This window comes from Microcaecilia unicolor, chromosome 3 (genome assembly GCF_901765095.1).
Source record: "Microcaecilia unicolor chromosome 3, aMicUni1.1, whole genome shotgun sequence".
In the NCBI taxonomy this organism is placed as follows: Eukaryota; Metazoa; Chordata; class Amphibia; order Gymnophiona; family Siphonopidae; genus Microcaecilia; species Microcaecilia unicolor.
Window position 1 is genome coordinate 439903922 of NC_044033.1, and position 27720 is coordinate 439931641.

The 27720-nt window shown below is 43.9% G+C and overlaps 1 protein-coding gene across 2 annotated transcripts in view; it reads right to left on the reverse strand.

The window, feature by feature from the left end:
* RNF144A (ring finger protein 144A) overlaps positions 1-26353 on the reverse strand; it is a 130340-nt gene extending 103987 nt beyond the window's left edge. The window contains exon 1 of one of the 2 annotated variants that reach the window (XM_030198903.1): positions 26215-26353. Coding sequence is in view for 1 of the 2 variants with exons in the window: in XM_030198902.1 (XP_030054762.1) it covers positions 26044-26066 (23 nt within the window). In the remaining variant the exon portion in view is untranslated. Of the gene's footprint in view, positions 1-26043; positions 26191-26214 lie in introns of those variants that run through there. The other variant, XM_030198902.1, reaches the window with a different exon arrangement.
* Between the last annotated feature and the right edge of the window lie 1367 nt (positions 26354-27720).

Here is a 27720-nt window from a genome sequence, read left to right on the forward strand (position 1 = left end):
CACTCTTACCTCAAAGGATCTAGTGTACAACTACGATCCTGCTGAAAATCAGGTCAAAAACCTCTGTTCCAGCATCTTTGCGTTTAAAAACGCGACGCAACTTTTTTTTTTTTTTTTAAGCTGTGAGGAAAGCAGAGGTATTGAAGACTCCGGAGGCTCAAATGAGTGGGAAAGGCAGGGAAAGGGCGAACCTATATGCCTGCATCCACTGTTGATGGGTAAGGACAGGGAAAGCAAGGCAATATGTCCACATCCACAGAGGTATGGGTAAGGCAGGGAAAGGGCTAACCTATGTGCCTTTAAAGTGAAGCTGCTATAGCCTCCAACACCCCGGTTAACAACTGGCAAGCCAGGAACCACCTCCCGGCAGATTTTTCTGGAGCTCGAACAAGCTGCAGCCACCCTGCTAGGGGAGATAGAGAATACTGAAGAGGCAGTGGAGCTAGCTGGCCAAGAGGGCACTGTGAAAGTTTGAGTGCTCTCTATCTCCCCTGCTGGTTGATGGACATAACCCATACGTAATGGCTTCATCTGCTTGATGACAAGGAATAGTGATTTCTCTGGACATGTTACCATACGCACGGCTAAAGCACTGAGGACTCGTAGGAAATCTGCAACCATGAGTAAGCCGTCTGCGACGGGGAAAAAGGAGATGGGACAGCTGTTGGGCCATCCAACAAGGCTCGACATGCCACGTGTCACCGTCGCCATCGCATATATTCCACTCCGACTCTGATTCAGCGCTGTCTATGGCAAAATCAAGGCTACCTCCCTCCATGAAGAAAGGCGTTTCCACCAAGCTTAAGAAAATACTCTCTTCGATACAAGCTGACATAAAAACATCCAAAGTAGAGAATCTTGAACGCATTGAAACGGTTAGTACTGGTCTTCATGAACTGGGAGGGAGGGTTGAGGATATTGAGTTGAAAACAGACGAACATACGGACTCACTCTCAACACATGCATTCAAAATCAAATATCTAAGGGAACAGTATAAAGAACTTTCGTTTAAACTAGACGACTTGGAGAATAGAGATCGTAGAAATAATCTCTATTTTCGTGGAGTACCAGAGGGCGAAGCAACAGAAGATGTTCCAGCCATTGTTAAAACGCTATGTGTCACCCTGTGGAAGCTGATCTGAGTGTTGCACCAATTGAACTAGAGCGTGCTCATCGCTCATTAGCCCAGCGAACAGATGGGAGACCGCGAGATATTATAGCACGATTCTTTAGATATGTGGACAAAGAACTGGTTCTAACACGTGCTCGCCAGATGCAGGATTTGGCGTATAACAGCGTATCAAAGTATCTCCCAGTTTAAGTTGCAACAGCGGAGGGGGATGAGACCAGTATTGGAGATCCTGAACAAAGAACAGATTTGCTACAGATGGGGGTTCCCGTTCTCCCTAAACTTCACTTGGCAAGGAAAGAATCACCGTGTACACTCTCTGGCTGGAGCCTGGAAAATACTAGACGGCAGGACTGACTAATTCACCGATTTCCCAGCCAAGGCTGGCCCCCGCAACAAAGGCCAAACTCTAGAAATGGCAGGGAGTCTCAGATGCCTCTAAGAAGCGCTAGTACTCTGATACTGCATTGCTGGACTGCAGCTAACTCTGGAGATCTTTGAAGAAGGGAGGGGGACTCTTGTTTTCACCTCCTCTGATAGGAGTCCCAGGGACTTATGTGTGAGGGGATGGTGGAGTATGGTTTGCTCTTAGATATAGATGCAGGATGTGGTGGTATCGGTAAATTTATGTTGAGATAGGAGAGAATATGATTGGGTGGTTAAGGGAAGGGGGGTTAAAGGTGAATGAGGTGGTATGAATGCGGGGGTGGGAGGACAATTGTATTGTTGGGAGAGATATAAACGAGAGTTTGTGTGTAGGGCTGTGTGTGGGGGTGGGGGATCGGTTCCTTAATTTCCCACTCAGGGGAAAGTTTAACTTTTTCCCTTGTTTGGTGTGATCTATGTGGGGGGAGGGATGGGAAGGTAGGGTGGCAGGGTATGGGAGTTTTGGGAGAGATGATGAGATGGGATATAGGATTTAGAGTTACTTAAGGGTTCCCGCTGGAGTAGTACCTCTAACGTCAAATAGTATCATAAGTGTTAATTATATGTACTTGTTCCATTTCTCATGACAGATGATTTAAATGTTTTATTTTATAATGTCAAAGGTCTTAATATGCCCCAAAAGCGCCAGAGGGTTTTCAAGGAATTGGCACAGCAGAGACCACACATAGTTTTTTTTGCAGGAGACGCAGCTTCGGCGAGCCCACAAAAGACTTCTCTCTCTCATAGAGGCTATCCTACTGCCTACTTTGCTTCTTCCGTGGATTTGTCCAGGAGGAGGGGAGTAGCTATTTTGTTCCATGCATCGTTGCCAGTTCAGGTGATCAAATCTAAAAGGGATCCAGATGGGCGATTCTTGTTCTTGCATGTCAATATCAACGAAGTGGATATTACCTTAGCGTCTATTTATGCCCCTAATGAACATCTAGGGGGTTTCTTTACTTGTGTGAGGGATTCCCTTTCTACTTTTATGCAAGGTTCTCTGATTATTGGTGGAGACTTTAATGCAGTGATAAGACTCCACTCACCACCATTCAGGAGGCTTTACAGTCACTGACAACAAGGTGTCTACAGACTTTAAGATCTCTTATATATTCTCTGGGCTCTTTAGATATATGGCGCCTTTCCAATCCGCATGTGAGAGATTACACATTTTACTCACAAGGGCATAATTCATACTTGCACATTGATTATATTTTCCTGGACACCAAATTGGTGGAGAGTGGACCAGAAGATGGTATAGGTAATATATCAGACCATGCGCCGATCTGGGTGATGCTGCCTTCTCTGATGGAGGAGGTTAAAAGTAAACGCTGGACTCTGAACACCGCTTTGTTGAGAGAGGCGGAAGTGGTAAGAGGGTATAGGAAAGTGTTGAAAGAGCATCTGAATAACAATAAAGATTCAGGCCCATCCATGGAGACAGTCTGGAGTGCAATGAAGGAGGTGTCTCGAGGGTACTTTTTGCAAATTGCTAGTAAGCGGAGGCGTTTACACAGGAAGCAGTTGGTTAGCTGTTTAGAGAAAATTCAGCACTGGGAGGCTGTCCACAAGGAAAAAGGCTCACCAGAGGCATTTTCAGGAACTGCGTAATCTTAGCTCTACTTGGACTCTATTTACTCTGAACAATTAAGATTCTTGCAGGAGCGACATAATAAGATACATTCATATGAGTTCACTAACAAAGCGGGGCGTGCTCTTGCACATCGGTTACGTAAACAAAAAATTGACCGTACGATAGTACTTGCCCACCATTACCTCGGAGGTGTACTAACTACATCCTCACAGATACATGTACGTTTCCAGGAATTTTATCAATCATTATATTCACAAGAATCTCATCCAACCCCAAGCTATTGCAGAATATCTAGCTTCCTGTCATTTGCCCTCACTTACTCCTGAGCAAGCGGCGAATTTAGATAGATTAGTAACGCCACTTGAGGTCCAACAGGTCATTAAGGACTTACCGGATCAAAAATCTCCTGGCTTAGATGGCTTTCGGAACAAATTCTATAAAACATTTGTGGTAGAAACAGCTCCATTACTTGCGGATCTTTTGAACCAGCAGTGGTTGGGGACACCGCTGCCGCATTCTATGATGGAGGGCAGGATAGCGGTGATACCCAAGCCGGATAAAGATCATACTGAATGTACATCTTATCGTCCTAAGTCCGTTCTTAATGCTGATATTAAGACCTAAAGTTCTGGCGAATTGTCTGGCTTCTGTGTTGCCTTCAATAATTCATCTAGATCAGGTACGATCTGTGGCTTACAGACAGGCAATGGATAATATCCAGAGGACTTTGGACTTGTTGCACCTTGCTAAGAGAGAAAAGATTCCTATGTGCCTCCTCAGCCTTGATGCTGAGAAGGCGTTCGACAGAGTACACTGGCCTTTTATGTACCAGGCTATGCAGTGCTTTGGGATAGGCTCAGAATTTCTTGGCTGGATTCAGGCTACCATTCTCCTCAGGCTTGTGTCCGGGTAAATGGGGGCAACTCTGCACTTTTTCCATTATTCAGGGGTACTCGACAGGGTTGTCCTTTGTCTCCTATGCTTTTTGCGATGGTGCTGCAACAGTGCGAATGAGCTTGAATATTATTGGTCTTAGCTTTGCTGGTCAGGATCATAAATTGACTCTCTTTGCTGATGACATTTTGTTGTCTTTAACTCGGCCATTGACGTCTTTCCCTAACCTTTTGCAGGCTATTGGTGCATATTCGTTCATCTCTGGATTCAAGGTCAATATAAACAAATCAGAGGCATTAAATATTACCTTGCCAACAAGAGTGGCTGGAGTCCTTAAAATCATCCTTCTCTTTTCGCTGGACTACAAAGGGGCTACGCTATCTAGGGGTATATCTAGGGGTGCACATCTTTCCGATTTGTTCTCTACTAATTACTCTGGCTTATTGAAAGCAATTTCGTTAGACTTGGAGAGGTGGTAAGATTTGTCATTATCATGGTTTGGGAGGATAGCAATTATTAAAATGAATATACTGTCGCTCTTGCTTTACCTATTTCAGGTGCTCCCATTGAAGATGGCTAGGTGGTATATCTCCACTCTTCAAGAGCATATTACTAGATTCATCTGGGCAGGCAAGCACCCAAGGTTACCAAGATCTTTTCTTTATCAGGACAAGAGGAAAGGAGGCCTAGGGATCCCAAACATATTTTGCTACTACAGAGTAACATAGTAGATGACGGCAGAAAAAGACCTGCACGGTCCATCCAGTCTGCCCAACAAGACAAACTCATATGTGCTAGTTTTTGTGTATATCTTACCTTGATTTGTAACTGTCATTTTCAGGGCACAGACCGTACAAGTCTGCCCAGCACTATCCTCACCTCCCAACCACCAGCCCCGACTCCCACCACCGGCTCTGGCACAGACCGTATAAGTCTGCCCAGCGTGGCGCAGGCCCGGGCAGCATTGGAATGGTACCAGGGTAAACCACACAAGTTATGAGTCCATCTGGAACAATACTCTCTGGGTCCATGCCCGTTGGGAGCTCTTATGTGGCTTCCACTTAAACACAGATCTTTGGGGACAGGATTGTGTCCAGCGATACATACCATGCTTTACTATTGGAATTGACTTTTCCCGGATCAGGATCGGGTTCTTTCGCGTCTTACTCCAATAGCATTCAACCCTCTATTTCCTCCAGGCACTGTGCCGGGGGTCTTTACTAGGTGGTATGAAGCGAGTCTTAGGACATGAGGACAATTATTTGATGATGCATTATTGTTAACTTTCTCCTCACTTGTGGATAAGTTCCCTTTCGTATCCTCAGACTGATATGCATATGTTCAGATTTCCCGCCTTCTACCTGTTCTGTGATCACACAAGAGTATTCTTTCTTAGAGGATCTTTGTGAAGACTCAGAATCTACAAGGGGTCTGATCACAAGCCTGTACAAGTATTTGGGTTCTCATATGCCTCTATATACCTTGCACAGAAGGATCTGGCAGCGTGAACTTGGAATAGAACTGAAGGATGATGAGTGGGAGGTTCTTGAGGGGGTTAGTTCGAAGGTGTCTCTTCATGTGCCTTTTAAGGAAAATGCAGTTAAAGTACTACTTACTACTACTAATCATTTCTATAGCGCTACTAGACATACGCAGCGCTGTACACTTGAACATGAAGAGACAGTCCCTGCTCAATAGAGCTTACAATCTAGTTAGGACAGACAAACAAGAGATAAGGGAATATTAAAGTGAGGACGATAAAATATTTAGATGGTACTTGACCCCTGTCAGACTTAGGCGCATATTTCCATCAGTGACTGACATGTGCTGACGGGGCTGTGGGGTACCTGGTACGATGGGGCATATTTGGTGGTCTTGTGCTAAGTATCTGTTTTTTTTTCTTTTTTTGGAAAGCCATATCTTATAGATTGCAGAAGTGGGTGGGATGTCCTATACCCTGGGCTCCATTATATTTCGTTTTCCCTAAGAAAGTGCCAGGTTTGAGGTCATCTCAAGCCACTTTGGTGAGGTATGCCCTCTGTGCAGCTAGGATGGTAGTGGCTGCTCACTGGAAACAACTTACACCTCCTCCCATTGCGAAATGGCTGAATAAGTAGTGGTATATCTGTGAAATGGAGTGCCTAGTGGCAGAACGTAGACACCAGAGGTGTAGGTGGGAATCCGTGTGGGAACCCTTTATTTTACATTGTTTAGTGTAATTAGTTGAACTGCTTAGTGAGGAGTTCTTCATAGAGGTGGGGGGGGGGGGAGATGTCTGGATGCTCTTAATCATATGAGTGGGGAGGGGCGGATAACTTTGGGTATTATGTACTGTTTATTAAAAGCTAAAGTTTATTTTATCAAGTGTGGGCTAGATAGAATGTTGTTGGCTGCATATGTCTTGCCTTTGGTAAAATGCTTATATACTGTTACAGATTTGAAGTTATTGATGTATTATGTAAGCTTTCTATCCAAGCTTATGCTGCTAATAAAGACTTGTTAAAAAAAAAAAAAAATTCCGGTTGTAGAACAAGCAACAGCATGGGCGTAGTTTGGGGGGGGGGGGGGGCATTGCCCCCTCAATCGCAGGACCGGCACAGCATGCTTTTGGTCCCTCCTTCCTGCCCTCAGATCCGTTCCTTCCTACATCTCCCCCCCCCCCCCCCCCCCCGCGCGTTTAAACCATTTATTTTCAGCAGCAACGACAGTGAAGAACTGAACAGCAAGCAGGCTCATCTCCAGCCTTTCCCTTCCCTCACATTGTCCCGCCTTCATATGATGATGTATTTCCTGTTTCCACGAGGGAGGGACACTGTTAGGGAAGGGAAAAGCTGGAGGCGAGCCCACTTGCTGTTCTGTTCTTCACTCTCATCGCTGCTGAAAATAAAAGGTTTAAACGGGAGAGAGGCAAAATCACTGGATATGGAGGGGAGGCAAGGGGAAGAAGAATCGCTTAACATGGAGGGCAGGGGAGAGAAGAGAAATTGCTGGACATGGAGGGGAGGGCAGAGGAGTGAGGAGAATTGCTGGATGGATGGAAGGAGGGGGCAGGGGAGAGAGAACATTTGCTGGCTATGGATGAAGGAGAGGGCAGGGGATAATGGAGAGTTGTTGGACATGGATAGAGAGGAGGGAACTAGAACCCGGGGGACTGAAAAGGAGGAGCTGGGGAAGTCACTGGACATGGATGGGAGGGGGGGGGGTCAAAGGAGAATTGTTGGACATAGATAGGGGGGAGGGCAGAGAAGACTCACTGGACATGGATGGGAGGGTTCGGGCAGGGGGAGAGAAGAGAAATCGCTGGACATGGAGAGGAGGGGAGGGCAGGGGAGAGAAGATAATTGCTGGACATGGATAGAGGGAGCAGGGGAGAGAGGGAATTTGTTGGATATGGATGGATGGAGGAGAGGGCAGGGAAGAATGGAGAACTGATGGACATGGATGGATGGATGGAGGGAAGGGCAGGGGAGAATAGAGAGTTGCTGGACATGGATGGATGGAGGGGAGGGCAGGGGAGAGAATAGAGTTCCTGGACATGGATGGAGGGGAGGGAAGACAGGAAGGAGATGCACATGGATGGAGGGCAGGGAGAGAAAAGAGAAATCGATGGACATGGAGTGGAGGGCAGGGAGAGAAAAGAGAAATCGATGGACATGGAGTGGAGGGCAGGGAGAGACAAGAGAAATCGATGGACATGGAGTGGAGGGCAGGGGAGACAGGAGAATTGCTGGACGTGGATGGATGGAGGGAAGTCAGGAAGGAGATGACCATGGATGGAGGGGAGGGAAGAGAGGAGAAATGTTGGACAAGGATGGAGGGAAAGAAAAACAGAGATACACACGGATGGAGGGGAAGGGAGAGAGGAGAAATGCTGGATGTGGATGGAGGAGAAACTGCTGAATTTAAGGGCTAGATCGGAACACTTTGAGGGCAGATACTGAAACTCGAGGAAGGATAGGGACAGGGCTACAGATGGTAGACAGGACGCATAAGGACACAGGAGGATGGTGGACATGGTGAGTGAAAAAATATCAAATGGAAAGAAGACACTGCATAAAACAGAAGACACTGAGACCAAAGCGAACAGAAAAACTAAATGATCAGACAACAAATGTAGAAAAAAGTATTTTATTCAGAGGAATATGTCAGCTTTTGGAAATGTACATCTGTGATATTTTGCATGCAAGTTTCAATTTCTCTAGTATTGCTGCATGCCGAGTCTAACTTCTTGAGGTAGCTTTCCAGTTCAGTATTTTGCCTTCATATTTTTTTTTTATTTCTAGTTCCTTGTGTTGTATCTTTTGTCATGTGTGATCAAGGTGAAGTACTCTGCTAGTGTCTAGTATTTGCAGCCCTTTTTGTTTTTTTTTTCATTGGTGTTTTAGAGCCAGGTGTAATTACAGAGCTGCCTTTCCACGCATAAGGTTGTAGCTCGTCTTGTCCTTGGAATTAGTGCTGTTTTAGTTTGGTAAGGTTATGAGTGTGTTTATGCACAAGTTTGTATAGTGTTTTGCAGTGGAGAGTATGTGTGTTGGCCTTACTGAGGTGGCACCAAAACATCAGAAAGGGTTTTTGCGCCTAAATCATGACACCACTACCTCTTGAAGGATCTACATATAGAGCTTATGCATTTCTAAGGTCTACACTGGCATGGTATGAGAAAGGGGGTGGGGAAATACTACTGGAGAGGAAGAGGGAGTGCTGGGTAAGGAGGAAAGAAGGGAGAAAGAGCTGACTTTTTTGGGAATAACCATAATGGGGCACATTAGCATATTCATTTGTATATATATATATATATATATATATATATATATATATATATACACACACATGCAAATGAATATGCTAATATTCCCCACCCCATCCTTTGCCCCACCCCCAAATGAAACAGTCAAACTACACCCATGAGGAAGAGGAAGATTCAGAAGCAACACCTCCTTCCCTTTGTTAATCAGATATGCTTCAGATTTGTTTCTTGTGCATTTCAAAATTATTTCAACTGCAACGTGTAAATGGAACAAAATTAAGACGGATATCTGCAGACTTCCAAGGATGCCATAATTATTACAGTTTTTACTTAGCTAGATATACTAATGGATTTTTCCCATATTAGCTCTGGTAAAAGCTCATTAATACATCTGGCCCAGAAACAGCAGAGAAAAAACAATGCTGAGCATTTATGCAGAAAGAAATTAACAGGAAGCTATGTTGTAAAACAAACTGTAGTTTCACAATATGGGTTCATTTGAGCAGGAAAAAAACATGCGAAACACTCTGGGCCTGATTTCTCAAGAGATGTTTTCCCATTTTCTGCTAAATGAGGCTTTGTGCATGAAAACTAGTCATTGGTAAAAGCTGAACCAGGAACTTGTATCTAGCCAGGGACCCACAGTGCATATGGTGGGCTGTGCTTATTGTACTTGTATAGTGCTACCAGGTCTATGCAATGCTCAAAGAAGCACTGCACAACAAACAATCCCTGCTTCTTCAATAAGAGACCAACCCACTGATAAGAAACAAAGACACAGGACTATAAAAAACAGAGCCAAGATGATTTCAGCAGCTTCACTGAAGCTGGGGGGGGGGGGGCACTTTCACTTTACACGGTGTTTTCCAATCTTTTGAAGGTGAAGGCAAACTTGTAATTTCAGAGAATCAAGAACTAGGCCCTTCTCCAATTCTCTTCTTCTCAGCACCATGCTTCAAAGACCCTTTCTGCCCTAACATAGACTAAGGAGGACAAAGTTTTTGTTTTCTTCATCAAAGACAGATATGACACCTGCCCCTAGATTCTATCAAGTTGAACGCCCCAATTTCTGACTAATTAACAAACTTGGGCACCTAATTTATAGAATAGTGCCAGTTGTGTGCCTAAATCACATAATATAGTAAATAATGGCAGATACTAATTGGTACTGATTTGTAGTTACACCTATAACTGTTAGGCACTATTCTATAAACTTCAAATGGGGCATCCAAACGGGCGGGTCAGGGACATGTCTTGCCATTGTGCGCTTAAGTTATAGAAAACCATCACTTTCACACACAACTTTCAACTTTAGGCACAACCATTTACACTAGCCTTTGACATGGTCTAAGTGCTTGCATGCCGACTTACACTCTATAATGGCAATTTTGCAAGCAACTTCTGTTAGAGAATTGGTGCTTAAAGCACAATATTTTCATGCCTAATTTTTGACACACTTTCTTGAATCCACCCCCTAGTGCAGTGATGGGCAACCTTTTGAGCTTGGTATGTCAAAATTCGCCAAAAAACCGAGCATAACTCAGGTGGTGTGTCACTTTGAGAAAAAAAACCATAATTTTGCGATATTTATAGTTTAAATAACAAAAATATATAATTGTAATATATAACTGTATTTAATAAACCAAAAACTAATTATTTAACTTACCTGCCGCTAGTTCTAATGGCGGGAAACGGCACCCATGATTTATTCTCCTTTTTTGTTTTCCCTCTCTCATAACGAATTGCTACAAACAAGTAGTGAAAGGAGCATTATAAAAGTGATTTCTTAGCTGGACCGATATTTTTAGGAAATTCCCAAACAAGTGTAGAGCAGGAGCAGCAGTCAGTGTCCAAGCACAGCTGAGCTAAGGCTGCAACAGGATCACAGAGAGGAAGACAGCGGCCGCTGACCCGACTTTATTTGTCTGAAGAGAGCAGCACCTGCCTGGGTTACTCGCACTTAGCACTCAGGTTCGACATTTAATCACAGTTGCCTCGAGCCTCAGGCAGTGAGCTGTGATTGGTTGTAGGGAGCCTGTCTGGCGCCTAAAAGGGCACTCCTAATTGGATGATTCTGACGAAGAGGACTGCTGGTTACCAAGGCTGCGAGGTGGAGTGGAGCAGGGGAGTTCCGACTCGGAGGGGGCTTCTGAAGCTGCGATAAGACCACCAATGCCCCTGTCGTCCCTGCCTAAGACCGGCCCTGGCAGTAAGAGCAGGTAGGCTGGGTTCTATTTGCTGCCGGCTTTCAACCCGTGTGTCATCCAAAATGGCTACGCGTGTCAGTGCTGACACGCGTGTCATAGGTTTGCCATCATGGCCCTAGTGTATACTCCTTGTCCTTTGGTCTCACCCTTTCAAGAGCCAGGCTATAAGCAAAAACCAGAAGAATTTGCCATCATGGTGGGCCCTTAGTTTAACTGCCTTTTGTCCTCAGAGATGAAATGGCTCCTTTATCAATAGCCTCAATAAACCCATGAACTAGGGCCACCCAACTCAATCTGATGAGGATCACAAGGTCCCAGTGACTCGCTATCCTTTGTGTTAGTCTGCCTATAAGCAGCTCCTGTGTAGGCCAGGGGTGCACAATCTTATTCTTTGCCCTGGGTCCTGTAGCTGAACTGTAGCACTGTTCTGGCACTGCTTTTTGTGGCTATAAAGTTCCACTGCGGGACCTCCATGCCTGTGTAATGCATTCAAAAGCCTCCACTGAGTTCTAATTCTCCCGAGTCCCAAATATGCCTGCTTATGTAGACTACCTTCACACTCTGTTTTTGCTATGTATGCTGCTGATAAGTCATGCACATTTGGTTCTGCTCATGAGCCATCCTGCCTCCTGGGCCCCCTAGGGATCTGTAGTACCATTCTCCTCTCATCAACCCTCTACCTCCATTTTGCTGAAAGAGGCCACTGTCATGGCATTGCCTGAGAATACTTGAAGGGACAGAAAATATTGCCTCGCCTCACCAAATCAATCTACTACATTTCTTTTTTTTTTCTTTTTTTTTTTTTAAGTTCACAACTTTTACTCCAGTTACAACCAACAATCTACCTTTCAAGAACAATGCCAGATGGTGTGAACCCCACCCCAACCCCCCAAAATTCAAACACAATACCAGGTTAATCTATTAATCCCAAATGATGATGAAGAGGAGCCCAAGCACTACATAGGATGCCACCAGCACCCACACAGAATGCACGCGAAGGTGTGCCGGAAGTGGGTGACCCACCAGCACATATGCAGAGGAGACAGTCTCTACCTATCAGGCAATAGTCGCCTTGGAAGCCGCCTCACCTCTGTGTGGACCCAAAAACAACATAAAAAAGGTGATCCAAACAAAGGAAATTATTCGTAGATGTCAAATAGTGCATGAAAATGCACCTGATATCCAGAAAGTGCAAACAGGAAAAGACTTCTGGACACTGGTCTCTCCAAAAAAATGGAAGAAACAATGGCCAATTCAGATGAAAGGCGGAGATCACCTTTGGAAGGACAGCACAATAGGCACCATAACCCCCACCTCAGAGAAGCAGAGGAAAGGCTTTCTACAAGAGAAGGCCTGGAGCTCAGAGACCCACCAGGCCGATGAGAGAACGAAGAGGAACACCGACTTAAGACTAAGAGCGGCTTTCCATAATGGTTCAAAGGGAGCCTGCTGCAACAAACGGAGCACCAGATCAAGACATGAAACCTTTTGCACTGAGAGGACGTGGTCTCTGTTTCAGTCCACCCTATCGCAGATTTTATCCTCCTTGCAGGAGGATTTGGCGGTGAGCTATCTCCGGGTGCAAGTGGCAGCTCATGCCTGTTTATTGGATTTCTAATTCCTCCCTGGCATCTCATCCACACGTTGCCCTGTTTCTTAAGGACGTGATCGCCTTCACCCTCTGCTTGTAACAGACGTGTAACATATAATTATCTAAAACCATAAATGGCTGGAGAGGATGCCGAAGCCTCACCAGCCAAAGAAATTAGTTGCTCACTTGCTCCCTTCCTCCTCATGCTGCTGAAGTACAGAAATTGTCGGAGGTGTGCTTCCAGCCGCCAGAACTCCTCATGCATGCACAGCATGCTCTGAAAGTCCGAGGGTTGGCGGCTGGAGGCACACCACTGACAACTTCTGTATTGCAGGAACATAAGGACAAGGTTTGGCTTGTGGGGCTTCAGCATCCCCGCCAGGAAAAGCATTATTTTAGGTCCGCTGGGGGAGGGGAGGAGGGAATGCATTGCCCTCCCAGTCCACCTCTGTCCCCAACCTCCAGCTACACCCTTCTATTTAATCACAATATCCTAGCAGAGGCAATAGATAGAAGAGAACTCTACCAAATGAAGTAAAACTTCCAACTATGATGTATTCAGAAAAGCTATAACCACTATTCTGTTCTGTAATTCTGTTTTGCTTAATTAATTCTACATCTGTTCACCAATTGTAATTCCTGGGTAATAATCCAGTTCTCTTTTGTGATCTGCTTTGAACTATATGATGTAAGTGGAATATAAGAGAAGTGATATAATGTGATTTGGCAAAGCGCTATGCTATAAGGCATGGCACCTAACTCTAATAGCACGTAACTCAAAAGGGCGCATGGCCATGGATAACATAACATAAGAATAGCCATACTGGGTGAGAGAAATGGTCCATCTAGCCCAGTATCCTGCTTCTAGCAGTGGCCAATCCAAGTCACACAAGTACCTGGCAGAAACCCAATTAGTAGCACCATTCCATGATACCAATCCCAGGGTAAGCAGTGTCTTCCCCCATGTCCATATCAATAACAGAGTATGGACTTTTCCTCCAGGAAAACCGTTTTTAAAGCCAGATACGTTAACTGCTGTTACCACATCCTCCGGCAACGAGTTTCAGAGCTTAACTATTCATTGAATGAAAAAATATTTCCTCCTATTTGTTTTTAAAGTATTTCCAAGCAACTTCCTTGAGTGTCCCCTAGTCTTTGTACTTTTGGAACAAGTAAAAAATCGATTTACTTCTACTTATTCTACACCACTCAGGATTTTGTAGACCTCAATCATATCTCCCCTCATCTGTCTCTTTTCCAAGCTGAAGAACCCTGATCTCTCCAGCCTTTCCTCATATGACAGGAGTTCCATCCCCTTTATCATTTTGGTCGCTCTTCTTTGAACTTTTTCTAGTTACCTTATGAAACACCTGCACCACGATGGAATCATCAGATTCCTCTGCAAATAGCTCCCCCTCCTTCAATTCCTCCTGCATCAGTGCAGAAAGGGACTGCCCTGACATGACTCTCTCAGATTGAGAGGGAGACGTGGAGCAATAGACCCTATTTGAGCTGGAGTACAATTATCTCTCTTTGGGGCAGGCTCCATCAATGGAGATTGAGAAAGGGAACAAGCCAGAAATCTCCAAAGGCTGAGCTAAAAAGGAACTGTCAGTTCCCCTACCCTTACTTATGCAACATACAGGTATTATGGAACAGAAGAATGAACCCAGCCCCAGAGAAACCCCTACAGCCGCTGATATGTGTAAGGACCTCTGAAGCAGTGCTGGGTAAAGGAGCTGCCAGCAGTACTGCTCCCAAATCGTGCTGCTGTATAAAAGGCTGCCAGATCACTTTTGGCACCCCGATAGTAAAACTAATGGAAAGTATGGTAACCAAACAACTCACCAATTACCTAAACAAATTCACAATACTACATGATTCACAGTCAGGATTTCAATCCAACCATAGCACTGAAACAGTACTAACCACTCTCATAACCAAATTTAAGCAACTAATTGCAATTGGAAACAATGTGCTACTCCTACAATTTGATATGTCCAGCGCGTTCGACATGGTCAGCCACCAAATACTCTCGAACATCCTAGACTACTTTGGGATCGGAGGAACCGTATTAAGATGGTTCAAAGGCTTCTTAACAGCAAGAACTTACCAAGTCATATCTAACTCAATAATGTCAACGCCAAGGAAACCTGAATGCGGAGTACCACAAGGATCACCGCTCTCACCAACACTTTTTAACCTGATGACACCTTTAGCCAAATCGCTATCCAATCAAGGACTCAACCCATACATATATGCAGATGATGTCACAATATATATCCCGTTTAAACAAGACATAGCTGAAATCACAAACGAAATCACACGCAGCCTCCAAATAATGAACTTATGGGTGGACGCATTTCAACTAAAATTAAACACAGAAAAAACACAATGAGGCATATTTTCAAAGCACTTTGGGAGGCTAAGTTCCATAGGTTTCTATGGAACTTTGGGAGGCTAAGTGCTTTGAAAATAAGCCTCATAGTCTCATCCTGTCCTCACAATACAACACAAACAAACCCAATACCACAAATACCCCAGATTACATCCTACCGGTCTCAGACAGCCTGAAAATTCTGGGAGTCACAATTGACTGAAATCTTACATTCGAAGACCATGCGAAAAATACAGCAAAGAAAATGTTCTACTCAATGTGGAAACTTAAAAGAATCAAACCTTTCTTCCCAAGGTCCTGGGGAACTGAGGAACTGAGTTCGATTCCCACTTCAGGCACAGCTCCTTGTGACTCTGGGCAAGTCACTTAACCCTCCATTGCCCCAGGTACAAATAAGTACCTGTATATGTAAGCCGCATTGAGCCTGCCATGAGTGGGAAAGCGCGGGGTACAAATGTAACAAAAATAAAAATAAAATAAGGGAAGTATTCCGCAGCCTAGTACAATCAATGGTGCTCAGTCATCTAGATTATTGCAATGCCATTTATGCCAGATGTAAAGAACAAATCATCAAGAAGCTTCAAACCGCTCAAAACACAGCAGCCAGACTCGTATTTGGGAAAGCGAAATACGAAAGCGCCAAACCCCTAAGAGAAAAACTACACTGGCTCCCACTAAAAGAACGTATTGCATTCAAAGTTTGCACCCTGGTCCACAAAATCGTTCACAGAGAAGCTCCGACCTACATGTCAGACCTTATAGACTTACTTACCTATTAGGAATGCAAAAAGATCTTCACGTACATTCCTCAATCTCCATTACCCTAAGTGCAAAGGACTAAAATATAAATCCACATATGCGACTAGTTTCTCATACATCTGCACGCAGCTAGTGAACGCACTACCAAAGGCTATAAAAACAACGCAAGACCTAACCGTCTTCTGAAAACTACTGAAAACAGATCTTTTCAAGAAGGCATACCATAAGCAGTCATCATAAATATTAAAAAACAACACTATACACGATCTTTACAAAACCGAACTCTTATCACATGCCTGAGCAAACTCTCTACAATCCAATTTGTTACTCAGAAACCTTCACGCAATATCATAATGTACTCTTCCTTACCATGTATGTATGCATATGATGTATGATATGTTCCATTTATGTTATATTACATGTCTGTATGCACCTTAACGCAATACTATTTGTAATGATGTTACCCAGAAATGGCAACCGCCATTACGGCAAATGTAAGCCACATTGAGCCTGCAAATTGGTGGGAAAATGTGGGATACAAATGCTACAAATAAATAAGGATAAATACATAAGTACTGCCATACTGAGACAGACCAAAGGCCCATCAAGCCCAGCATCCTGTTTCCAACAGTGGCCAATCCAGGTCACAAATACCTGCCAAGATCCCCAAAAAAGTACAAAACATTTTATACTGCTTATCCCAGAAATAGTGGATGTTCCCCAAGTCCATTTAGTAATGGTCTATGGACTTTTCCTTTAGGAAGCTGTTCAAACCTTTTTTAAACTCTGCTAAGTTAACTGCCTTTACCACATTCTCTGGCAACAAATTCCAGAGTTCAATTACATGTTGAGTGAAGAAAAGGTTTCTCTGATTCATTTTAAATTTACTACATTGTAGCTTCATCGCATGCCCCCTAGTCCTAGTATTTTTGGAAAGCGTAAACAGACGCTTCATATCTACTCGTTCAACTCCACTCATTATTTTACAGACCTCCATCTTTTTTTCTTTTTTCTTTAAATTTACAAGATTAACTTATAAATTTGCAAAACAGCACATCCATTACAGAGATTGTGTTTAAAATAAGGACAAAAAAAAGAAGAAAAGAGAACTATGTAGTTTCTTTTTTTCTTCAGAAGTTATTTCAACAAAGAAAATATTGATTTCTGCTTCCTTAGACCTCATTAAGCTTTGGAAGGAGGAGTTTAAATGAGGAGATCTAGATAAGTCTTTAACAATTACAAAGCATATGGCCTGATCCGTTAAGTCCCGGCAATATAATTTCTTAATTACTTTACACAAACTATCTAGGCAGTTTTTTTATTTTCTATAAAGAGTCTAAGTTGATCTGCATCAAAGAAAACATATTTGTTGCCCAAATATTTAATACAACATTTACAGGGATATGCTAACAAAAGTTTGCTCCCATAGATTTAACCTCTTCTCTGTACGCAAGGAACATTTTTCTTCGCTCGAGTTGTTCTAGTAACGTCAGGGAAAATCCAAATTTTTTGTTCACAAAATGTTTTTAATGAGTTTTTAAAGTAAAGTTTCATTAAGGCATTTAAATCTTGCTCAAAGACAAATGACCCTAAGAGTGTCCTACGTGTAGGGACCTCTGATGGATTCTTCCAATAAAGCTGAAATTTCTTGAAAATTCAGTTCTAATTCTTGATTTTTTTCAATTGGATTCACCTCCGATTGTTTAGTTACTGGAAGGTAATAGATTTTATTTATTGGTGGAATAGATGTCTGGGGATATTTCAAAACCTCAAATAGGTATTTCTTAAAGAAATCAATCGGTGATATTCCAATAGATATGGGAAAATTCAAGATTCTCAAATTTAAGCGTCTATTATAGTTCTCTATTTGTTCCAGCTTTCGAGATACCATCATCAGTAATCAAGGTCTCAGTAATCTTTTTCAAAGATGAAAGTTCTGTTTGCGTCTGTGTAGTTCGGGCAAGCATTTCCTGTTTAACATTCTCAAGTGCTAATGTTAATGAATCTATCTTGTTCACAAGCAAAGCAATATCTTGAGCTGTTTTAGTAACTGCCACTGTCAAATTCTGAATAGCTGACCAGATAGCTTGTAAAGCTACCGCTTTGGGAGTTTCAACCTCCGTGTTCGAATCATCTGGTTCCTGGGGCAAAGATCCACCGTCTGAGGCTTCCCGGATGCCAACTTCCGTCTCCGCTAGGCCTTCTTCACCACCCCGAAGAACTGCAGGACAAAGCAGCGGATTAAGATCCGGTGGGGAAAGAGATGTTTCTATCCCTAATGGAATCGTCACTCCTCCGACAGCTCCAACCGCGGGATCCACCACACCAGGATTCACCGAGGTGCCCGAAATAAACTGCAGGAGCGTTTGCTGATTACGGGAAGACGTTCTGGTCGACGGCAGTAGACCTTTCACTACCCCTTTTCTCTTGGTAAGCGGCATAGTTGAAAAAGGTAATTTAATGTAGTAAAAGAGAACTTCAGCGTACAAACTGCGGGACCTCAGGTTCGAACCGCCATCTTGGCTCCTCCCTACAAACCTCTATCATATCTCCCCTCAGCCACCTTTTCTCCAAGCTGAAGAGCTCTAGCCGCTTTAGCCTTTCCTAATAGGGAAGTTGTCCCATCCTCTTTATCATTGTCGTCACCCTTCTCTGCACCTTTTCTAATTCCACTATATCTTTTTTTCAGATGCGGCAACCAGAATTGAACACAATATTTGAGGTTCGGTCGCACCATGGACCAATACAAAGGCATTATAACGTCCTCACTTTTGTTTTCCATTCCTTTCCAAATAATACCTAACATTCTATATGCTTTCTTAGCCGCAGCAGTACACTGAGCAGAAGGTTTCAACGTATCATCAACAATGACTCCTAGATCCCTCTCTTGATCTGTGACTCTTAACGCGGAACCTTGCATGACGTAGCTGTAATTCGGGTTCCTCTTTCCCACATGCATCACTTTCACTTGCTCACATTAAACATCATCTGCCATTTAGACGCCCAGTCTCCCAGTCTCGTAAGGTCCTCTTGTAATTTTTCACAATCCTCCCGCGATTTAACAACTTTGAATAACTTTGTGACATCAGCAAATTTAATTACCTCACTAGTTACTCCCATCTCTAGGTCATTTATAAATATGTTAAAAAGTAGCAGTCCCAGCACAGACCCCCTGTTTTCTTTTAACCAGTTTTTAATCCACAATAGGAAAGTACCTCCTATCCCATGACTCTCCAATTTCCTCTGGAGTCTTTCATGAGCTACTTTGTCAAACGTGTTCTGAAAATCCAGATACACAATATCAACCGGTTCACCTTTATCCACATTTGTTCACCCCATTAAAGAAATGTAGTAGGATAATGAGCCCGCATCTCTCTCGCACGGGAAACGACACCTCCCCAAACATGGCCCCTTCTTCCAGAGGAGAGACCTGCACAGCCACCTGGACACTGCCCGAATGCTGCTCCCCACTTCCAACATTGGGACCAGCTTTTAACAACTTTGGCAGCCATTGCAAAGAAAAAAGTAAAACCACAACCGACCAAAAGGTGAAAGAAAATGTAAGAATACACTCACCCTGGGACAGCCAACCGTCGGGAGTCCTCCCTGTTTTGCTGGAAGCACACTCACCTCCTCTCCAATGGAAAACCCTTTATACTGGCCAAAACCAGAATCTCTCCTACAGCTAAGGCTGTGAGCTTTAAAGAATTATGCTCCATTTTTTTTTCAGTGAGGAAGGAGAATGGAGGAAGGGCTAGAGAGTGGAGAAGGGTGGGGAAGGGACCTGGTATCACAAAGTGTACCCCCTAAAGCCGGCACCGCTCAGCCAAGCACCCCAAAGCTTTACTGAACTGAAAGACCCAGAACAGGAGCCACCATCAGATGACCAGGAGCCTGTGAGAGATCATCCATCCGCCTGCTAGTGATACAGAGTAATGACTAAGGAGCATCCATCCTATAAGACAGTGCAGTTCAGTGCTATCTCCACCTGCTCCACCTTCAGTGCAAAGTAGAGAAGGAGAGGGGAAGGTAGGCTCTTTCCAAACAGAAAGAAAGACGTATGGTTAAAAAAAAAGTTTATTGGTAACATCAAAAAAAGTATGACTCGACACAGCCGTGTTTCGGTGCCGGAGTGCCTTCTTCAGAAGTATTATGATGTAATATGATGTTAAATTCCAACTAAATATATGGTACGGTGGGACCACAGTCCTCTTGTAGAAGAGAGCTGGCCCACGTACATTACCAATAAACTTTTTTAACTATACATCTTTCTGTTTGGAAAGAGCCTACCTTCCCCACTCCTTCTCTACTTTGCACTGGACTTTTTTCGTGGGGATCAAGTGCATCTCCACACTTGGTGTGGTCTCTCTCCCACCTCCACCCACAAGTCTCTGGATTCATATGCTGCTGACGCTAAGGAACCCTATGCTTTGTAATAATCTGAACTACTAACAAAACTAGTGATGCTGTTGGCTGAACATTCAGGCCAGATGCACTAAACTTAACGAGACAGCAATATGGTTTTTACTACTACTTATCATTTCTAAAGCGCTACTAGACGTACGCAGCGCTGTACACTTGAACATGAAGAGACAGTCCCTGCTCGACAGAGTTTACAATCTAATTAGGACAGACAACAGGACAAACAAGAGATAAGGGAATATTAAAGTGAGGATGATAAAATAAGGGTTCTGAACAAGTGAATAAGGGTTAGGAGTTAAAAGCAGCATCAAAAAGGTGGGCTTTTAGCTTAGATTTGAAGACAGCCAGAGATGGAGCTTGACGTACCGGCTCAGGAAATCTATTCCAGGCATATAGCGCAGCAAGATAAAAGGAACGGAGTCTGGAGTTAGCAGTGGAGGAGAAGGGTGCAGATAAGAGAGATTTACCCAGTGAACGGAGTTCCTGGGGAGGAATGTAGGGAGAGATGAGAGTGGAGAGGTACTGAGGAGCTGCAGAGTGAATGCACTTATAGGTCAGTAAGAGGAGTTTGAACTGTATGCGGAAACGGATAGGAAGCCAGTGAAGTGTCTTGAGGAGAGGGCTAATATGAGCATAACGACACTGGCAGAATATTAGTTCTACTAGTTCTAGCCAGTTTAACAAACAAGTAGTAAACTGGGACATGCACAAAAGGGTTCTCCGAGTCATTTTCCTGTCATGGTAGAAGCTAACGAAATCGGAACGCAAAGCTATTATAATGAGCTAATTACTATTATAATGTGCCTGCAATGCACTGCTGTTTCCGACCCCATGCACAAACGTAATCCCTACCTTTACCGTGGAAATTTTAACGGGAGGTCTGGACCTGCCAGTTTTTCCATTATCGCAAATAGGAGAAGGGGAGAAACAAGGCAGGGAAGTTGGAGCACAAAAAAAAAAAAAATACACCGGCTTACATGCAGCCCGTGTCACTCCTTGTGTGTACATGTGAGTGAGACTCACAAGTTAGTAACTTCTTCCATTAAAGGCCTGGTTGAAGAGCCAAGCTTTCACCTGCTTCCTGAAATAGAGATAGTCTTGTATTAAGCAGAGCCTTTCGGGCAGTGCATTCCAGAGTGTGGGGGCTATTCCGTAGAAGTCTCAAATGCGGGTATCACATCATGTAAAGTCTTTTGGAGAGGGTGTGGTTAGTGATAGTCTTTGAGAGAACCTTATGGTGGTATGTAGAGGATCATCCTATTCTTCAGGTACAATTCCTTTGAAGGCCTTGAAGATCAGACAGAGTTTTAAAATTAGCCCTGTATTGTACTGGTAGCCAATGAAGTTTTTGCAAAAATGGTTTGATGTGGTAGCGTCACTTGCAACCTTCTATGAGTCTTGCTGCTGCATTCTGGATCAACTGGAGCTGGTGCAGGCCCTTTGTAGTCAGACCATCGTATAGTGCATTGCAGTAATCCAGTCTTGATGTTATCATGGCATGCACAACTGGGATAAGATTTACCTTCTTGATATAAGGAGAGAGGCAGTGTAGCTGTCACAAACAGTAGAAGCAGCTCTTGAAAGTTGCTTGGATTTGGAATATCAGAGTAAGTGTTGAATCTAACTGTATTCCAAGGTTCCTGACTTGTGACTTGAGGGGGAGTTCATACTTCCCAAAAGGGATTTTGATGTCAGGTATGTAGCCACTTGTGTTAGGGACCCAGAGAAGCTCGGTTTTACTTGGGTTCAGGCAAAGCTTGTTGTGTTTAGCGCATTCTTGAATTGATGTTAGACACGTAATCAGTTTATTCAAGGCTGTAAGTCAAGTTCAATGGGTATACGTAGCTGCACATCATTCGCATAGATGTAGAACTGAGTGTCCATTGACCAAATCAGCTCAGCTAGAGGCTTGAGCTAGATATTGACAAGAATAGATGACAGTATCGATCCTTGTGGTACCCCGCAGGTCAGTGTCCAAGGTGGTGATGAGTTGCTGCCAAATATTATGGATTGTTGCCAGGATCTGAGCCAGGCAAGTACAGTTACATTGATACCTGTTTCTGTCAGTCGTGCTAGCATGATATCATGATCCACAGTGTCAAAAGCTAACACTGAGGTGAATCCTCTATCTCGGTTTCTGTGAAGATCATCTACTAGGGATACAAGGACCATTTCTGTTCCATAACCAGGTCTGAATCCAGATTAACATGGATCTAGCCAGTTTCTCTCTTCTAGCCAGTCATTAAGAACAGACTGTTTGTTCTATGAGTTTCCCTAGAAATGGGATGTTGGATACTGACCGGTAACTTTCAAGTTTGTCCTGGCCAAGGTTGCTTTTCTTTAGCAAAGGGCGAACCACTGCCCTTTTTAATGCTATTGGTAGTTGCCCATTAGAAAGAGAAGTGTTCACAATTTTTGTGGCACCTTCTATGAGGCCCATACTCACCTGAGCACTATCTTTGATGGGCAAGGGTCGAGGGAGCAGGTAGTTGGTCGAAGGTCTCTTAGGATTTTGTCAAGGCTCTCCTTTGTCATTGGGTTAGAAGTGTTCGAGTTTGCGCACCCCTGGTTAACTGGTTGGGGACTGTGTGGGATTGCCTGTAAATCCTGGCAGATACTTTTAATTTTGTTGACAAAATATGCAGCAAAATCATTGCAGTTCAGTTTAGACTGGGCAGGTTGGTTCTGTTGTGGGGGTTGCAGTAGGCTCTTTACTATACTGAACAACTGCTTGGTTGAATTGGCAGCCTGTGCAATGCATTGAGAGAAACACTGTTTTTTTGGTTTCTGTTAATGCTTGGCATTACTTTGTCATGTGCTTCGTACAATTTAGCATATCTTCATCCAGGCGAGATTTATGCCATCTCCTTTCTAGTTTCCGTCCTTTGCGTTTAAGACTCCGGAGTTCTAAAGAAAACCATTTGTGAGTGGGGTAAAAGACCTTTTTTAGTGGTGCTGTTTTCTCTAAGGTCTTGGCTAAGCGTGTATTCCAGATCAACCTGTTCTGACACTGCAGTTGTCTTTTCATCCACATGTGGATAATCCAAGGCCTCTAGGAAATCCTCCACGGTCAGCTTTTTTTTGTTTCTGATCTCCTTCCAAACTCTGGGAAGTGCCATTTGTGTCAGGTGTTCACTTAGGGAAAATTTAAGTAGAAAATGGTCTGACCGCGGTAGGGGTATTTCAATACTGTCATCCCAGAATCCACTCCTTTGTAGAATACTAGGTCTAGTATGTGACCCTTTTCGTGGGTTGGAGAATTGAAGTGGAGGAGTGGCCTAGCGGTTAGGGTGATGGACTTTGGTCCTGAGTTTGATTCCCACTTCAGGCACAGGCAGCTCCTTGTGACTCTGGGCAAGTTACTTAACCCTCCATTGCCCCATGTAAGCCGCATTGAGCCTGCCATGAGTGGGAAAAGCGCAGGGTACAAATGTAACAAAAATAGCAAAAAAATCACCTGTGTAAATTCTAGTGCTGTCATCGTGTCCAGAAAGGCACCTGTGGTGGTATCTGGAGTTTCAATGTGTAAATTAAAATCTCCCATGATCACCAGCCTAGAGTAATTCAGGGTCACTTGAGTAATCAGGTCCAGAAGTTCTCGTACAGATAATGTGTTGTTACAAAGTGCTTGGAATACCATGAGCAGCCAGTAAAGCATGCAAATGTTATAAGACACATAAGCTACATTATTCCTGGAAAAGTCACACCAGAAAAAAGCTGGCATTATTTTTCATGGCCAGGAACAGTGGACTGCACAGCGGTGACACAACGATCCTGGCTACTTCTTAAAAGGGCTGGCACTCAAAACTAGGAACTACTCCTGTACCCCTTCCCTCCAATGTTCACCCCCCCCCCCCCCGGGCCAAAGATCCCCCACAATCCCAGAAAATCCTGCCTCAAAGACCCCCCCCCCCCCTTCACTCACATACCCTCCAGTAGGTCCCTCATAGCCTACCTAACAAAATTCCTGCTGTCTAGCAGAATTAGGGCACAAATGATCCCTGGTTATTTCTGCTCCTCAACTGCACTGCAACCATTAGTAGTTGTCTTGCGATAATACCGCTAGGGGGGCAAGTTGCCTTACGGGGGCAGGTTCTTATTGGAAATGCAGATTCAGCAGTCTGGCCAGCCCCTTTAAAGGAGTGGCCCAGGAGCATCGGGCTGTAGCTTAGTGACCTGATGTGCCTGAAGAGCATGAATAATGCTTTTTGCAAGGTTTGAGGTACATAAATTAACAGGGCTTGCAATCAGAGTGACTAATCTGTGGTCCTCAGCCAACACAAATTAGTCACCTCTATAAGAAGTCAAGGTTCGGTGAAAGCCTGGACACTTCTGGGTTTAACCCATTGACAAGGCCAAAACAGAAAACTTAATAAAATGCTTTCTGATAAAAAAAAAAAAAAAGAAGACAGATTACCCCCCCCCCCCCCCCCCAAAGAGAACATTAACAATCCTTACAGTGGCAATACTAATAACATGCCCCCCAATATTCAGACAGCGGTAGGCAGCGCTTCAACTGCCCACCGCCATCTTTCAACTCGGATATTCAATGCCGGGTCGTTTCCGGTGACCAGCATTGAATATCCAGTTCTTGTAACTCCGACTAGCACATGACCGGTTAAGTCAATGTTCAGACTTAACCAGCCACGGCTTAATGAGATATTTATACAGTCTTATTTGCTCATTAAGCCTGGCCAGTTAAGTTCCAAATATTGGGACTTATCCAGTCATGCCTCCAGATCACCCCCCAACATCACCGGATTTATTTTTGTTGCTAACCGGGCAGTTGAGCAGCCATAACTGGTTAAATGCCGTTGAAAATGACAGGTTATCTGCCAAGACATGAGTTAACCGGTTGATGGCCATTCCTAGCTGGTTAACTCACGTTGAATACTGGCCGGAAGAAGATTAACAGAAACCATCTGCAAATGATGTCAGAATATATCACAAGCACTGCGCCATATTATGAAATACAATGAAAACCAATGTTATCATTTTAAGGTATAAAAACAAAAATTCAAAAATAAAAACATTTATCTAGACTGCAAGCTTTTTTTGTTGGGAGGAGAGACAGAAATATATATTTTTCCCACTATATCAGACCCACTTTGCCATATCTCATACAGTACTGTACCTGTACTTTTGTAAACCTCTCAGATTCAAACTCACTGTCATCAGGGCACAAAAATACATATATGTAAAATGTACAGCAACAACTTTGATTATAATACAAAAATAGTTTACACCCTAGTGCATCAGACAAGGACTACTAAAACCATTCTCAAGTCACTGCAAGGTGCTCCCAGATACATGGCAACAGGTGGCCAGAGAATTCCAGCAGGTCTTTAGACAAGAGAAGCAGAACATTTATAACTGTATGATACAATGCCTGTCATATGTGCAATGCATATCAAATTTCAGGTCTAGGAGCATATTCAACATATTCTTTTTTATTTATTAATCATCTTTATGAAACGGTTCACCCAAGACAATGCACCTAGCAGCAAGCAAAAATCTAGGAGTAATCATTCCGGAAGGGAAGGAAAATAGATGCTGCAAATTTGCCCCATGCACATCAGTGGCATTAATATGAAGCAACATTTTAGTTATTTAAAAAAAGCAAACAATTTCACCTTCTAATTTAAAGAAATTCAAAATCAAAATTCTAGCATATCAGAATCAATTCACAGAACAACTGCCGAATCATTCCATCTTAACAAAATACCATCTTAATATGTCAGATTATCTTTATTTAATATACCGCCCTTCGGATTCTAATAAAACTATATATGAGAAATCGCAGCAAACGCACCAGCACCCTAGTGCTATAAAACAGTCAGCAGCACACCAAAAACAAGAGATCAATACGTACTCACAAACGATACCAAGTCACACTCATTCGGCTAACCTCACACTCTCACACGCCGAGCACCCCTCCTCACACGCATTCGGAGATGAGGGGACCGATCGCCCCTCCCTATCATCTCTCTCTCCTCCTTGTCCGCGATACGGCACCTCTCCTTCAAACACCCCCGTTAAACTGATACCTGAAGTCGCCCACCAATAATCCCACAGCTTTCCTTCTCCGGTGCCCCGTCCCCTATGACACAACTTCAAGTTCTTCTCTCCCTCTGTGGCATCCCGCCTGCGCCTTGTCGGAAACAGGAAGCTGCGTCAAAGGAGAGAGCGGGCCCACAGAGGTTAGTTAGATTAGGAACAGGAGACGGCATGAGCCTATTTAGCCCATTATATGTGCTGAAGCCAGTAGGCGGAGATTGCTACCATTTTCGGACGCTCACCCGAAACAATAGCAGAAGATTATTAGAAATAACGGATTGCCTATTAATGGTCTATCTGTAAAAAGTCAAAAGCTGTTAGTAGGATAGGCAGTGTCTTAAAAAGTGGAGGACAATATATATATATATATTTTTTTTTTACTTATTTGACAGCATTTGTACCACAGCATTAACAGATAGAATCTAACAAGCACTGCAGGATCTAGTTTAGTCTTAAAGGTGTGTAAAGGCAGTGGCGTTCCTAGGGGGGCTGACACCCGGGGCGGATTGCCGATGCACCCCGCCCCCTGGGTGCGGCTCCCCCCCCCCCCCGGTTGCAGCGCACCCCCCCCCGGGTGTACGTTGCTGGGGGGGGGGTGCCGCGCCACGCACGTCTGTCCTTCGTTCGTTCCATGCTCCCAATGCCCCGGAACAGGTTGTTCCGGGGCAGAGGGAGCATGGAACGAACGAAGGACAGGCGCGCGCGGCACCCCCCCAGCGCGTGCACCCGGGGCGGACCGCCCCCCCCCCCCCCCCCCCCTTGGTACGCCACTGTGTAAAGGGCTAACATTCTTTAAAAACTCTGGCCCATTTTGTCTGAGGACCTTGAAAATCAGACAGAGTTTTAAATTTAGCCCTGTAAGGTACTGGTAGCTAGTGTAACTTTTGCAAGAAGGGTGTAATGTGGTCACACCACTTGCAGCCTTCTGTCAGTCGTGCTGCAGCATTCTGAATTAGTTGGAACTGATACAAACTTTTTGGTTTGGCCAGTGTACAGGGCATTACAGTAATCTAGTCATGTTGTTATCATGGCATGGATAACTGTGGTCAAACTCGTCTTTTCCATATATGGAGAGAGATTTTGTAGCTGCCGTAGGTGATAGAGACAATTTTTGAAGGTTGTTTGACTTTGTGGGATCAGAGCGAGTGATGAGTCAAGCAGTATCCCAAGATTCCTGATCTGTGATTTTAGGGAGAGCTCATACTTACCAAAAGGTATTTTGAAGTCCGGTATTTGTCCACATGTGTTTGGTACCCATAAGAACATAAGAGTAGCCATAATAGGTCAGACCAATGGTCCATCTAGCCCAGTATCCTGTTTTCCAAACAGTGGCCGTGCCAGGTCACAAGTACCTGGCAGAAACCCAATTAGCAACATTCCATGCTTCCCCATGTCTGTCTCAATAGCAGACTATGGACTTTTCTTTCAGGAATTTGTCCAAACCTTTTTTAAACCCAGATACGCTAACCGCTGTTACTATATCCTCCAGCAATGAG